This window comes from Cygnus olor, chromosome 3 (genome assembly GCF_009769625.2).
Source record: "Cygnus olor isolate bCygOlo1 chromosome 3, bCygOlo1.pri.v2, whole genome shotgun sequence".
Classification (NCBI taxonomy): Eukaryota; Metazoa; Chordata; class Aves; order Anseriformes; family Anatidae; genus Cygnus; species Cygnus olor.
In genome coordinates, this window is record NC_049171.1 from 77505075 (window position 1) to 77517167 (window position 12093).

At 54.6% G+C, this 12093-nt stretch overlaps 1 protein-coding gene across 1 annotated transcript; it reads left to right on the forward strand.

The window, feature by feature from the left end:
• Positions 1 to 1662: 1662 nt before the first annotated feature.
• Positions 1663 to 3196, forward strand: LOC121067734. Its single transcript, XM_040552569.1, has 2 exons — positions 1663 to 2090; positions 2245 to 3196. The coding sequence occupies exon 2, from the start codon at positions 2336 to 2338 to the stop codon at positions 3179 to 3181; it is 846 nt and encodes a 281-aa protein (XP_040408503.1). The 5' UTR covers positions 1663 to 2090; positions 2245 to 2335; the 3' UTR covers positions 3182 to 3196.
• The last annotated feature ends 8897 nt before the right edge of the window (positions 3197 to 12093 follow it).

Genomic DNA, 12093 nt, shown 5'->3' on the forward strand with positions numbered 1-12093 from the left:
AACTTCCCGTGAGCTCGGGTCCCGTGAGCTCGGGTCCCGTGAGCTCGGGTCCCGTGAGCTCGGGTCCCGTGAGCTCGGGTCCCCAGAGCTCGGGTCCCCAGAGCTCGGGTCCCCAGAGCTCGGGTCCCCAGAGCTCGGGTCCCCAGAGCTCGGGTCCCCAGAGCTCGGGTCCCCAGAGCTCGGGTCCCCAGAGCTCGGGTCCCCAGAGCTCGGGTCCCCTTGTTTTCTGAGTCTGTTTGGTTTAATAACTGGCTATAGGGGAAAAAAAAAAAAAAAGAAAAAAAAAAAAAGGTTTACCAAGGAAGGAACTAGCGCACACCATCCTTTTCTGCTCTGAAGACTCAAAGATGCAACTCCAGGAGATACGTACTACCAGGATGTGGAACCCTGCTCTCAGTGTTGGGTTATGTGATGAACGGCTCACCTACGCACCCACAAAGGATCCTGGGGGTACAGTGGCAGATGAGGGCACAGCCACAGCCTACTTCTATTTTTGCTCCTTTCCAATTAATCATGAAAACAAAATTCAGATTTTCTCTATCCTGTATTCCTGGTACTTCCACTGACTGCGTCCAATGATTTTCATAGTGGATTTTCTCCATTTCTCCAGCCAATCCTCCTATTTTCTGGAGACTTGCAAAGCTTCCCAAAGAAGGACCATATCTCACTGTCAACAAGGAAATGCTTCTTTTCCCTAAGACAGAAATCAATGAAAGAGTAAGGCATGAAGTGAATCCACAGACAAGCATGTAGCAGGCAGACGGTATTTTACAGACAATGAAGGCCCAAGCTCTCTCCTATTAAAGTCAATAAAAGTTATGCTAATTCTAGCTAGGGCTCTAATACCTCTCAAATATATATCAGGTTTGTGTGGCAAGGGCTACCAGCAGGGGCCTGCAGGGGTGGCCGATGTGAGCAGAGCGCAGCAGCTGCCCCATGTCAGAGCAGAGCCAGCTCCAGCTGCTTCAAAAGGGACCCGCCGCTGGCCAGAGCCAAGCCAACAAGCCAACAAGTGGTGTTGTTTGCACCTTTCTGAGAGCATATTTAAGAAAGGGAAAAGAACTGCTACACCACAGCAGCTGGGAGAGTGTGGAATGAGATCCAGCCCTGCAGCCCCCAAGGGCAGTGGAGGTGCTCCAGGCACGCAGCAGCAGTTCCCCTGCGGCCTGTGGAGAGGCCCCTGGTGGAGCAGGCTGTCCCCCTGCAGTCCATGGGTCCCACATGGGGCAGATCTCCACGCTGCAGCCTGTGGAGGATCCCCCGGTGGAGCAGGTGGATGTGGCCTGCAGGAGGCTGCGGCCCATGGAGAGCCCCCGCAGAAGCAGGCCCCGGGCCGGAGCTGCAGCCCGTGGAGAGGAGCCCACGCAGGAGCAGGGGGTCTGGGGGGAGCTGCCGCCCATGGGGGACCCGTGCTGGAGCAGTTTGCTCCTGGGGGAAGGATGGACGCCGTGGTACGGAGCCGTGTGGGAGCAGTTCTTGAAGAGCTGCTGCCTGTGGGCAGCCCCTGCAGGCTCAGTTCAGGCATCCCGTGGGAGGGACCCCATGTGGAGCAGGGGCAGAGAGGTGATAAGACAGCCTTCTGGAGTATCAACCATTCATTTTGTTTCTATGTCACTACTAGTTACTGGCCTCCCAAGAGATGTCCTGTGTCTGATGCCCACTCTCTTAGCATGCTTGTTCAACCAATTTGCAAGCCACTTAATGGTAAATCAAAGTGAAAAAAATTAAAGAAAAAAGACACATCAAAACACCATCCCAACCCAACAGTGTTTGTAACATGTGGGGCAAAGTGCTACAGGCCCTGTTGGGGCAGATGACCCATGGTGACATCACTGAGCGATGGGCTGTGACCCCGTAGCCCTCGCTGCTTATCTTGGGGCACCAGCAGAGGCCACGTCAGCCTAGCTCGTGGCTGGACTCCTGCTGAGCGTGTGTGCGAGGCTTGGAGCACTGAGCAAGGATTTGGTGGAGCCGTGCTGTGGGGCCGCCGGCAGCTGTTCTCAGTGCCCGTCCCCACAGTCATTGCCCGTGTTTCCCTGGCCCTGCCTGGCTCAGGCAGCCGGGGCCCCGCGGGACACAGCGCAGCGCAGGTGAGCTGTGCGGGGACACGTGCCCCAGGGCAGCCCGCAGGGGGCACAGGGTGGCCCAGACGTGGGGTTGGAGGGGTTCCTGCGGAGGTGCCGGGGGGGCATTGCCTCTGCTCACCCTGGCAGTGAGTGACCTTGGCCTCTCTCCCTTGTGCAGATTCAGACATCCTTTGGCAGCTGCAGCGCCGGGGCAGGGGAGCAGCTTCTTCACCTCAGCTCTCCCCAGCCCACTGTAGAGCCCGGTGGTCATGGATATGCCATCGGACTGGACCTGCCCAGCCTGTGGGGACGGTCGGGATGATGTTGCCTTTGTGACCCCCTGTCTCCACCAGCTGTGCTATGGCTGTGCTCTGCGGTGGGCAAAGAAGAATCCAAGGTGCCTCTTCTGCAGGGAGACAATCAAAACCATCAAGTACTCGGTGAGGTCGGCCGATGATTACTTGGAGTGTGCTGTCCCAGAGCCCGCAGAGCACTTGGCTGAGGGCCAGCAGGATGAGCAGGGGGCTGTGGAGCCGGTGCCCAGGGCTCCTGAGCTCAGCTTCCCACCCGAGGTCTGGGCAGCGTTCTTCCGGGAGCACCCAGAAAACGTTGAGCCCCTGCTTGCGTGGCTGCAGCAGGAGCTGGAGACAATCTCCGGCTCCGAGTGGTGGGAGGTGGCTGCAGGCCTGAGCACAGTGATCGGCTTCCTGTGCGTCTACGGTCTTGACGAGGAGGTCTTGGTGCGGGCGCTGCAGCCTTGCCTCAAAAACCAGACACTGCCTTTCGTGGTGCGGCTCATCACTGCCGCTGTGGAGCTGTGCAGCACAGAGATCCGCCGGCAGCGTGACCGCCAGGACGCCCATGCTGCAGGGGGCCAGGAGGACAGCCCCGTGGCCGCCCACAGCCACGCCACCTCTCCAGGGGAGACTTGTGCCCCTGCCACCACAGAAGAGGAGGAGGCACCTGAGGAGCCAGGGCAGGCGGCAGCAGGTCCCTCTGCCCAGGGCAGGGACTGCTTGCCTGGGGGGCGCCGGCGCGCCCTGAAGAGGAGGGCCAGCAGCAGCCTACAGGACTCTCCCCAGCCCCGAAAGAGGCCGCCCCGACGGCAGCACTAGGCGGGCACTCCACGGCTGGCAGCATAACATCTGAAAATAAAGAAATGTTACTGAGAGTCTCTCTGTTACTGACAGTGCAGACATTGCTGCTGTCCATACCCATGTTGGTTTCACAGAATCACAGAATCACAGAATTGTAGGGGTGGAAGGGACCTCGAGAGGTCATCAGGTCCAACCCCTCTGCCAAAGCAGGCTCCCTAGAGCAAGAATCACAGAATCACAGAATCGTCTAGGTTGGAAGAGACCTCCAAGATCACCTAGCCCAACCTCTGACCTAACACTAGCAAGTCCTCCACTAAACCATATCCCTAAGCTCTACATCTAAACATCTTTTAAAGGCCTCCAGGGATGGTGACTCAACCACTTCCCTGGGCAGCCCATTCCAATGCCTAACAACCCTTTTGGTGAAGAAGTTCTTCCTAATATCCAACCTAAACCTCCCCTGGCGCAACTTTAGCCCATTCCCCCTCATCCTGTCACCGGGCATGTGGGAGAATAGATCAACCCCCACCTTGCTACAGCCTCCTTTAAGGTACCTGTAGAGTGCGATAAGGTCGCCCCTGAGCCTCCTCCAGACTGAACAATCCCAGCTCCCTCAGCCACTCCTCGTAAGGCTTGTTCTCCAGACCCCTCACCAGCTTCGTTGCCCTTCGCTGGACTTGCTGGAGCCCCTCAATGTCCTTCTTGTAGTGAGGGGCCCAAAACTGAACACAGTACTCGAGGTGCGGCCTCACCAGAGCCGAGTACAGGGGGACAATCACTTCCCTAGCCCTGCTGGCCACACTGTTTCTTATGCAAGCCAGGATGCTGTTGGCCTTCTTGGCCACCTGAGCACACTGCTGGCTCATCTTCAGCCAACTATCAACCAATACTCCCAGGTCCTTCTCTGCCAGGCAGCTTTCTAACCACTCAGATGGCTTTGCCAACCATCCTCAAACTTTCAGATCTAGAGGAACACTTTGGCTGCAGCCTAAAAGCCATGTGTACATAAGCTGCCCCAAGCCAGCCAATCTTCTTCCCATGACCTGCCAGAAAACAGCAATGGAGGCATGTAACCAAATTGAAGCCAAAACTTTCAGCCCAGTCCTTGACCTGAAGAGTGAGTGAGGATCCGGATCATGGCATTTATACGTGATGGTTTATATGCAGCCGAAGTAAATACACCCAGGGTGCCCTGAGCTGGAGGATCATGACAGTGGGAATGATAAACTCCCAACCGACCCTGAACGTGTGCGGGATTTGCTGCTCCACCTGGATCCATACAAGTCCATGGGTCCGGATGGGATTCATCCCAGGGTGCTTAAGGAGCTGGCTGACGTCACTGCGGGACCTCTGTCAATTATTTTTCAACGATCTTGGGAATCTGGAGAGGTCCCAGTAGACTGGAAGCTGGCAAATGTTGTGCCACTTTTCAAGAAGGGCAAGAAAGAAGACCCTAGCAATTACAGGCCTGTCAGTCTCACGTCAGTGCCTGGTAAAATTATGGAGAAGATGATCCTTGAAGTTATTGAAGCGCACCTGGGGGACAATGCAGTCATTGGTCCCAGCCAACATGGGTTCATGAGGGGTAGGTCCTGCCTAACAAATTTGGTTTCCTTTTATGATAAGATCACCCATCTAGTCGATCAAGGGAAACCAGCTGATGTGATCTTTTTGGACTTCCGCAAAGCTTTTGACATGGTTTCCCATAGGATCCTACTGGACAAAATGTCCAGCATACAACTAAACAAAAAAGTCATACTATGGGTGAGCAATTGGCTGACGGGCAGGGCTCAAAGGGTTGTGGTAAATGGGGCCACATCAGGCTGGCGGATGGTCACTAGTGGGGTCCCTCAAGGCTCCATTTTAGGGCCAGTCCTCTTCAATGTTTTTATAAACGATTTGGATGTAGGACTAGAAGGTGTTTTGAGCAAATTTGCTGACGACACCAAACTTGGAGGAGTTGTAGACTCGGCTGAGGGTGGAAAGGCCTTGCAGAGAGATCTGGACAGATTGGAGAGCTGGGCGATCACCAACCACATGAAGTTTAACAAAAGCAAGTGCCGGGTCCTGCACCTGGGACGGGGCAACCCTGGCTATACGCACAGGCTGGGCGACGAGATGCTGGAGAGCAGCCGCGCAGAGAAGGATCTGGGGGTTGTGGTTGACAGCAAGTTGAATATGAGCCAGCCGTGTGCCCTGGCAGCCAGGAGGGCCAACTGTACCCTGGGATGCATCAAGCACGGCATTGCTAGTCGGTCGAGGGAAGTGATTGTCCCGCTCTACTCTGCGCTGGTGCGGCCTCACCTCGAGTACTGTGTGCAGTTCTGGGCTCCACAGTACAAAAAGGACGTGAAGCTGTTGGAGAGTGTCCAGGGGAGGGCGACGAAGATGGTGAAGGGCCTAGAGGGGAAGACATACGAGGAGCGGCTGAGGTCACTTGGCCTGTTCAGCCTGGAGAAGAGGAGGCTGAGGGGGCACCTCATCGCAGTCTACAATTTCCTCGCGAGGGGGAGTGGAGAGGCAGGCGCTGACCTATTCTCCGCAACCACCAGCAATAGGACCCGCAGGAACAGTGTTAAGCTGAGGCAGGGGAGGTTTAGGCTGGACATCAGGAAGAGGTTCTTCACCGAGAGGGTGGTCGCACACTGGAACAGGCTCCGCAGTGAAGTAGTCACTGCACCAAGCCTGTCTGAATTTAAGAAGCGATTGGACTGTGCACTTAGTCACATGGTCTAAAATTTTGGGTAGACCTGAGCGGTGCCAGGGGTTGGACTTGATGATCCTTATGGGTCCCTTCCAACTCAGGATATTCTATGATTCTATAAATACTGTAGTCAGAGGTCATGGGGCTAGATTTTGAAAAGTCCTGCATGAAGAAGAGATCTCAGAAAAGCAAATTTAAATAACATTAATGTCAAGAAAAGGAATTCTGATTGCTACATTCTTTATCTGTCATGACTAGACAGATGAAAATCTATGATAGCAATTTTGCCTTTAAGGTCATTTTCTTTTTTTTTTTTTTTTAATTTCTTTTATTTATTTATTTATTTATTTATTTACCAGGCTCTGTACTAATTCGGTGGAACCCTGCTCTCAGTGTTGGGTTATGTGATGAACGGCTCACCTACGCACCCACAAAGGATCCTGGGGGTACAGTGGCAGATGAGGGCACAGCCACAGCCTACTTCTATTTTTGCTCCTTTCCAATTAATCATGAAAACAAAATTCAGATTTTCTCTATCCTGTATTCCTGGTACTTCCACTGACTGCGTCCAATGATTTTCATAGTGGATTTTCTCCATTTCTCCAGCCAATCCTCCTATTTTCTGGAGACTTGCAAAGCTTCCCAAAGAAGGACCATATCTCACTGTCAACAAGGAAATGCTTCTTTTCCCTAAGACAGAAATCAATGAAAGAGTAAGGCATGAAGTGAATCCACAGACAAGCATGTAGCAGGCAGACGGTATTTTACAGACAATGAAGGCCCAAGCTCTCTCCTATTAAAGTCAATAAAAGTTATGCTAATTCTAGCTAGGGCTCTAATACCTCTCAAATATATATCAGGTTTGTGTGGCAAGGGCTACCAGCAGGGGCCTGCAGGGGTGGCCGATGTGAGCAGAGCGCAGCAGCTGCCCCATGTCAGAGCAGAGCCAGCTCCAGCTGCTTCAAAAGGGACCCGCCGCTGGCCAGAGCCAAGCCAACAAGCCAACAAGTGGTGTTGTTTGCACCTTTCTGAGAGCATATTTAAGAAAGGGAAAAGAACTGCTACACCACAGCAGCTGGGAGAGTGTGGAATGAGATCCAGCCCTGCAGCCCCCAAGGGCAGTGGAGGTGCTCCAGGCACGCAGCAGCAGTTCCCCTGCGGCCTGTGGAGAGGCCCCTGGTGGAGCAGGCTGTCCCCCTGCAGTCCATGGGTCCCACATGGGGCAGATCTCCACGCTGCAGCCTGTGGAGGATCCCCCGGTGGAGCAGGTGGATGTGGCCTGCAGGAGGCTCCGGCCCATGGAGAGCCCCCGCAGAAGCAGGCCCCGGGCCGGAGCTGCAGCCCGTGGAGAGGAGCCCACGCAGGAGCAGGGGGTCTGGGGGGAGCTGCCGCCCATGGGGGACCCGTGCTGGAGCAGTTTGCTCCTGGGGGAAGGATGGACGCCGTGGTACGGAGCCGTGTGGGAGCAGTTCTTGAAGAGCTGCTGCCTGTGGGCAGCCCCTGCAGGCTCAGTTCAGGCATCCCGTGGGAGGGACCCCATGTGGAGCAGGGGCAGAGAGGTGATAAGACAGCCTTCTGGAGTATCAACCATTCATTTTGTTTCTATGTCACTACTAGTTACTGGCCTCCCAAGAGATGTCCTGTGTCTGATCCCCACTCTCTTAGCATGCTTGTTCAACCAATTTGCAAGCCACTTAATGGTAAATCAAAGTGAAAAAAATTAAAGAAAAAAGACACATGAAAACACCATCCCAACCCAACAGTGTTTGTAACATGTGGGGCAAAGTGCTACAGGCCCTGTTGGGGCAGATGACCCATGGTGACATCACTGAGCGATGGGCTGTGACCCCGTAGCCCTCGCTGCTTATCTTGGGGCACCAGCAGAGGCCACGTCAGCCTAGCTCGTGGCTGGACTCCTGCTGAGCGTGTGTGCGAGGCTTGGAGCACTGAGCAAGGATTTGGTGGAGCCGTGCTGTGGGGCCGCCGGCAGCTGTTCTCAGTGCCCGTCCCCACAGTCATTGCCCGTGTTTCCCTGGCCCTGCCTGGCTCAGGCAGCCGGGGGCCCCGCGGGACACAGCGCAGCGCAGGTGAGCTGTGCGGGGACACGTGCCCCAGGGCAGCCCGCAGGGGGCACAGGGTGGCCCAGACGTGGGGTTGGAGGGGTTCCTGCGGAGGTGCCAGGGGGGGCATTGCCTCTGCTCACCCTGGCAGTGAGTGACCTTGGCCTCTCTCCCTTGTGCAGATTCAGACATCCTTTGGCAGCTGCAGCGCCGGGGCAGGGGAGCAGCTTCTTCACCTCAGCTCTCCCCAGCCCACTGTAGAGCCCGGTGGTCATGGATATGCCATCGGACTGGACCTGCCCAGCCTGTGGGGACGGTCGGGATGATGTTGCCTTTGTGACCCCCTGTCTCCACCAGCTGTGCTATGGCTGTGCTCTGCGGTGGGCAAAGAAGAATCCAAGGTGCCTCTTCTGCAGGGAGACAATCAAAACCATCAAGTACTCGGTGAGGTCGGCCGATGATTACTTGGAGTGTGCTGTCCCAGAGCCCGCAGAGCACTTGGCTGAGGGCCAGCAGGATGAGCAGGGGGCTGTGGAGCCGGTGCCCAGGGCTCCTGAGCTCAGCTTCCCACCCGAGGTCTGGGCAGCGTTCTTCCGGGAGCACCCAGAAAACGTTGAGCCCCTGCTTGCGTGGCTGCAGCAGGAGCTGGAGACAATCTCCGGCTCCGAGTGGTGGGAGGTGGCTGCAGGCCTGAGCACAGTGATCGGCTTCCTGTGCGTCTACGGTCTTGACGAGGAGGTCTTGGTGCGGGCGCTGCAGCCTTGCCTCAAAAACCAGACACTGCCTTTCGTGGTGCGGCTCATCACTGCCGCTGTGGAGCTGTGCAGCACAGAGATCCGCCGGCAGCGTGACCGCCAGGACGCCCATGCTGCAGGGGGCCAGGAGGACAGCCCCGTGGCCGCCCACAGCCACGCCACCTCTCCAGGGGAGACTTGTGCCCCTGCCACCACAGAAGAGGAGGAGGCACCTGAGGAGCCAGGGCAGGCGGCAGCAGGTCCCTCTGCCCAGGGCAGGGACTGCTTGCCTGGGGGGCGCCGGCGCGCCCTGAAGAGGAGGGCCAGCAGCAGCCTACAGGACTCTCCCCAGCCCCGAAAGAGGCCGCCCCGACGGCAGCACTAGGCGGGCACTCCACGGCTGGCAGCATAACATCTGAAAATAAAGAAATGTTACTGAGAGTCTCTCTGTTACTGACAGTGCAGACATTGCTGCTGTCCATACCCATGTTGGTTTCACAGAATCACAGAATCACAGAATTGTAGGGGTGGAAGGGACCTCGAGAGGTCATCAGGTCCAACCCCTCTGCCAAAGCAGGCTCCCTAGAGCAAGAATCACAGAATCACAGAATCGTCTAGGTTGGAAGAGACCTCCAAGATCACCTAGCCCAACCTCTGACCTAACACTAGCAAGTCCTCCACTAAACCATATCCCTAAGCTCTACATCTAAACATCTTTTAAAGGCCTCCAGGGATGGTGACTCAACCACTTCCCTGGGCAGCCCATTCCAATGCCTAACAACCCTTTTGGTGAAGAAGTTCTTCCTAATATCCAACCTAAACCTCCCCTGGCGCAACTTTAGCCCATTCCCCCTCATCCTGTCACCGGGCATGTGGGAGAATAGATCAACCCCCACCTTGCTACAGCCTCCTTTAAGGTACCTGTAGAGTGCGATAAGGTCGCCCCTGAGCCTCCTCCAGACTGAACAATCCCAGCTCCCTCAGCCACTCCTCGTAAGGCTTGTTCTCCAGACCCCTCACCAGCTTCGTTGCCCTTCGCTGGACTTGCTGGAGCCCCTCGATGTCCTTCTTGTAGTGAGGGGCCCAAAACTGAACACAGTACTCGAGGTGCGGCCTCACCAGAGCCGAGTACAGGGGGACAATCACTTCCCTAGCCCTGCTGGCCACACTGTTTCTTATGCAAGCCAGGATGCTGTTGGCCTTCTTGGCCACCTGAGCACACTGCTGGCTCATCTTCAGCCAACTATCAACCAATACTCCCAGGTCCTTCTCTGCCAGGCAGCTTTCTAACCACTCAGATGGCTTTGCCAACCATCCTCAAACTTTCAGATCTAGAGGAACACTTTGGCTGCAGCCTAAAAGCCATGTGTACATAAGCTGCCCCAAGCCAGCCAATCTTCTTCCCATGACCTGCCAGAAAACAGCAATGGAGGCATGTAACCAAATTGAAGCCAAAACTTTCAGCCCAGTCCTTGACCTGAAGAGTGAGTGAGGATCCGGATCATGGCATTTATACGTGATGGTTATATGCAGCCGAAGTAAATACACCCAGGGTGCCCTGAGCTGGAGGATCATGACAGTGGGAATGATAAACTCCCAACCGACCCTGAACGTGTGCGGGATTTGCTGCTCCACCTGGATCCATACAAGTCCATGGGTCCGGATGGGATTCATCCCAGGGTGCTTAAGGAGCTGGCTGACGTCACTGCGGGACCTCTGTCAATTATTTTTCAACGATCTTGGGAATCTGGAGAGGTCCCAGTAGACTGGAAGCTGGCAAATGTTGTGCCACTTTTCAAGAAGGGCAAGAAAGAAGACCCTAGCAATTACAGGCCTGTCAGTCTCACGTCAGTGCCTGGTAAAATTATGGAGAAGATGATCCTTGAAGTTATTGAAGCGCACCTGGGGGACAATGCAGTCATTGGTCCCAGCCAACATGGGTTCATGAGGGGTAGGTCCTGCCTAACAAATTTGGTTTCCTTTTATGATAAGATCACCCATCTAGTCGATCAAGGGAAACCAGCTGATGTGATCTTTTTGGAATTCCGCAAAGCTTTTGACATGGTTTCCCATAGGATCCTACTGGACAAAATGTCCAGCATACAACTAAACAAAAAAGTCATACTATGGGTGAGCAATTGGCTGACGGGCAGGGCTCAAAGGGTTGTGGTAAATGGGGCCACATCAGGCTGGCGGATGGTCACTAGTGGGGTCCCTCAAGGCTCCATTTTAGGGCCAGTCCTCTTCAATGTTTTTATAAACGATTTGGATGTAGGACTAGAAGGTGTTTTGAGCAAATTTGCTGACGACACCAAACTTGGAGGAGTTGTAGACTCGGCTGAGGGTGGAAAGGCCTTGCAGAGAGATCTGGACAGATTGGAGAGCTGGGGCGATCACCAACCACATGAAGTTTAACAAAAGCAAGTGCCGGGTCCTGCACCTGGGACGGGGCAACCCTGGCTATACGCACAGGCTGGGCGACGAGATGCTGGAGAGCAGCCGCGCAGAGAAGGATCTGGGGGTTGTGGTTGACAGCAAGTTGAATATGAGCCAGCCGTGTGCCCTGGCAGCCAGGAGGGCCAACTGTACCCTGGGATGCATCAAGCACGGCATTGCTAGTCGGTCGAGGGAAGTGATTGTCCCGCTCTACTCTGCGCTGGTGCGGCCTCACCTCGAGTACTGTGTGCAGTTCTGGGCTCCACAGTACAAAAAGGACGTGAAACTGTTGGAGAGTGTCCAGGGGAGGGCGACGAAGATGGTGAAGGGCCTAGAGGGGAAGACATACGAGGAGCGGCTGAGGTCACTTGGCCTGTTCAGCCTGGAGAAGAGGAGGCTGAGGGGGCACCTCATCGCAGTCTACAATTTCCTCGCGAGGGGGAGTGGAGAGGCAGGCGCTGACCTATTCTCCGCAACCACCAGCAATAGGACCCGCAGGAACAGTGTTAAGCTGAGGCAGGGGAGGTTTAGGCTGGACATCAGGAAGAGGTTCTTCACCGAGAGGGTGGTCGCACACTGGAACAGGCTCCGCAGTGAAGTAGTCACTGCACCAAGCCTGTCTGAATTTAAGAAGCGATTGGACTGTGCATTAGTCACATGGTCTAAAATTTTGGGTAGACCTGAGCGGTGCCAGGGGTTGGACTTGATGATCCTTATGGGTCCCTTCCAACTCAGGATATTCTATGATTCTATAAATACTGTAGTCAGAGGTCATGGGGCTAGATTTTGAAAAGTCCTGCATGAAGAAGAGATCTCAGAAAAGCAAATTTAAATAACATTAATGTCAAGAAAAGGAATTCTGATTGCTACATTCTTTATCTGTCATGACTAGACAGATGAAAATCTATGATAGCAATTTTGCCTTTAAGGTCATTTTCTTTTTTTTTTTTAATTCTTTTATTTATTTATTTATTTATTTACCAGGCTCTGTACTAA

Coding starts and splice junctions, on each gene's coding strand:
- LOC121067734 (XM_040552569.1), top strand. CDS start 2,336: ATGGATATGCCATCGGACTGGACCTGCCCAGCCTGTGGGGACGGTCGG.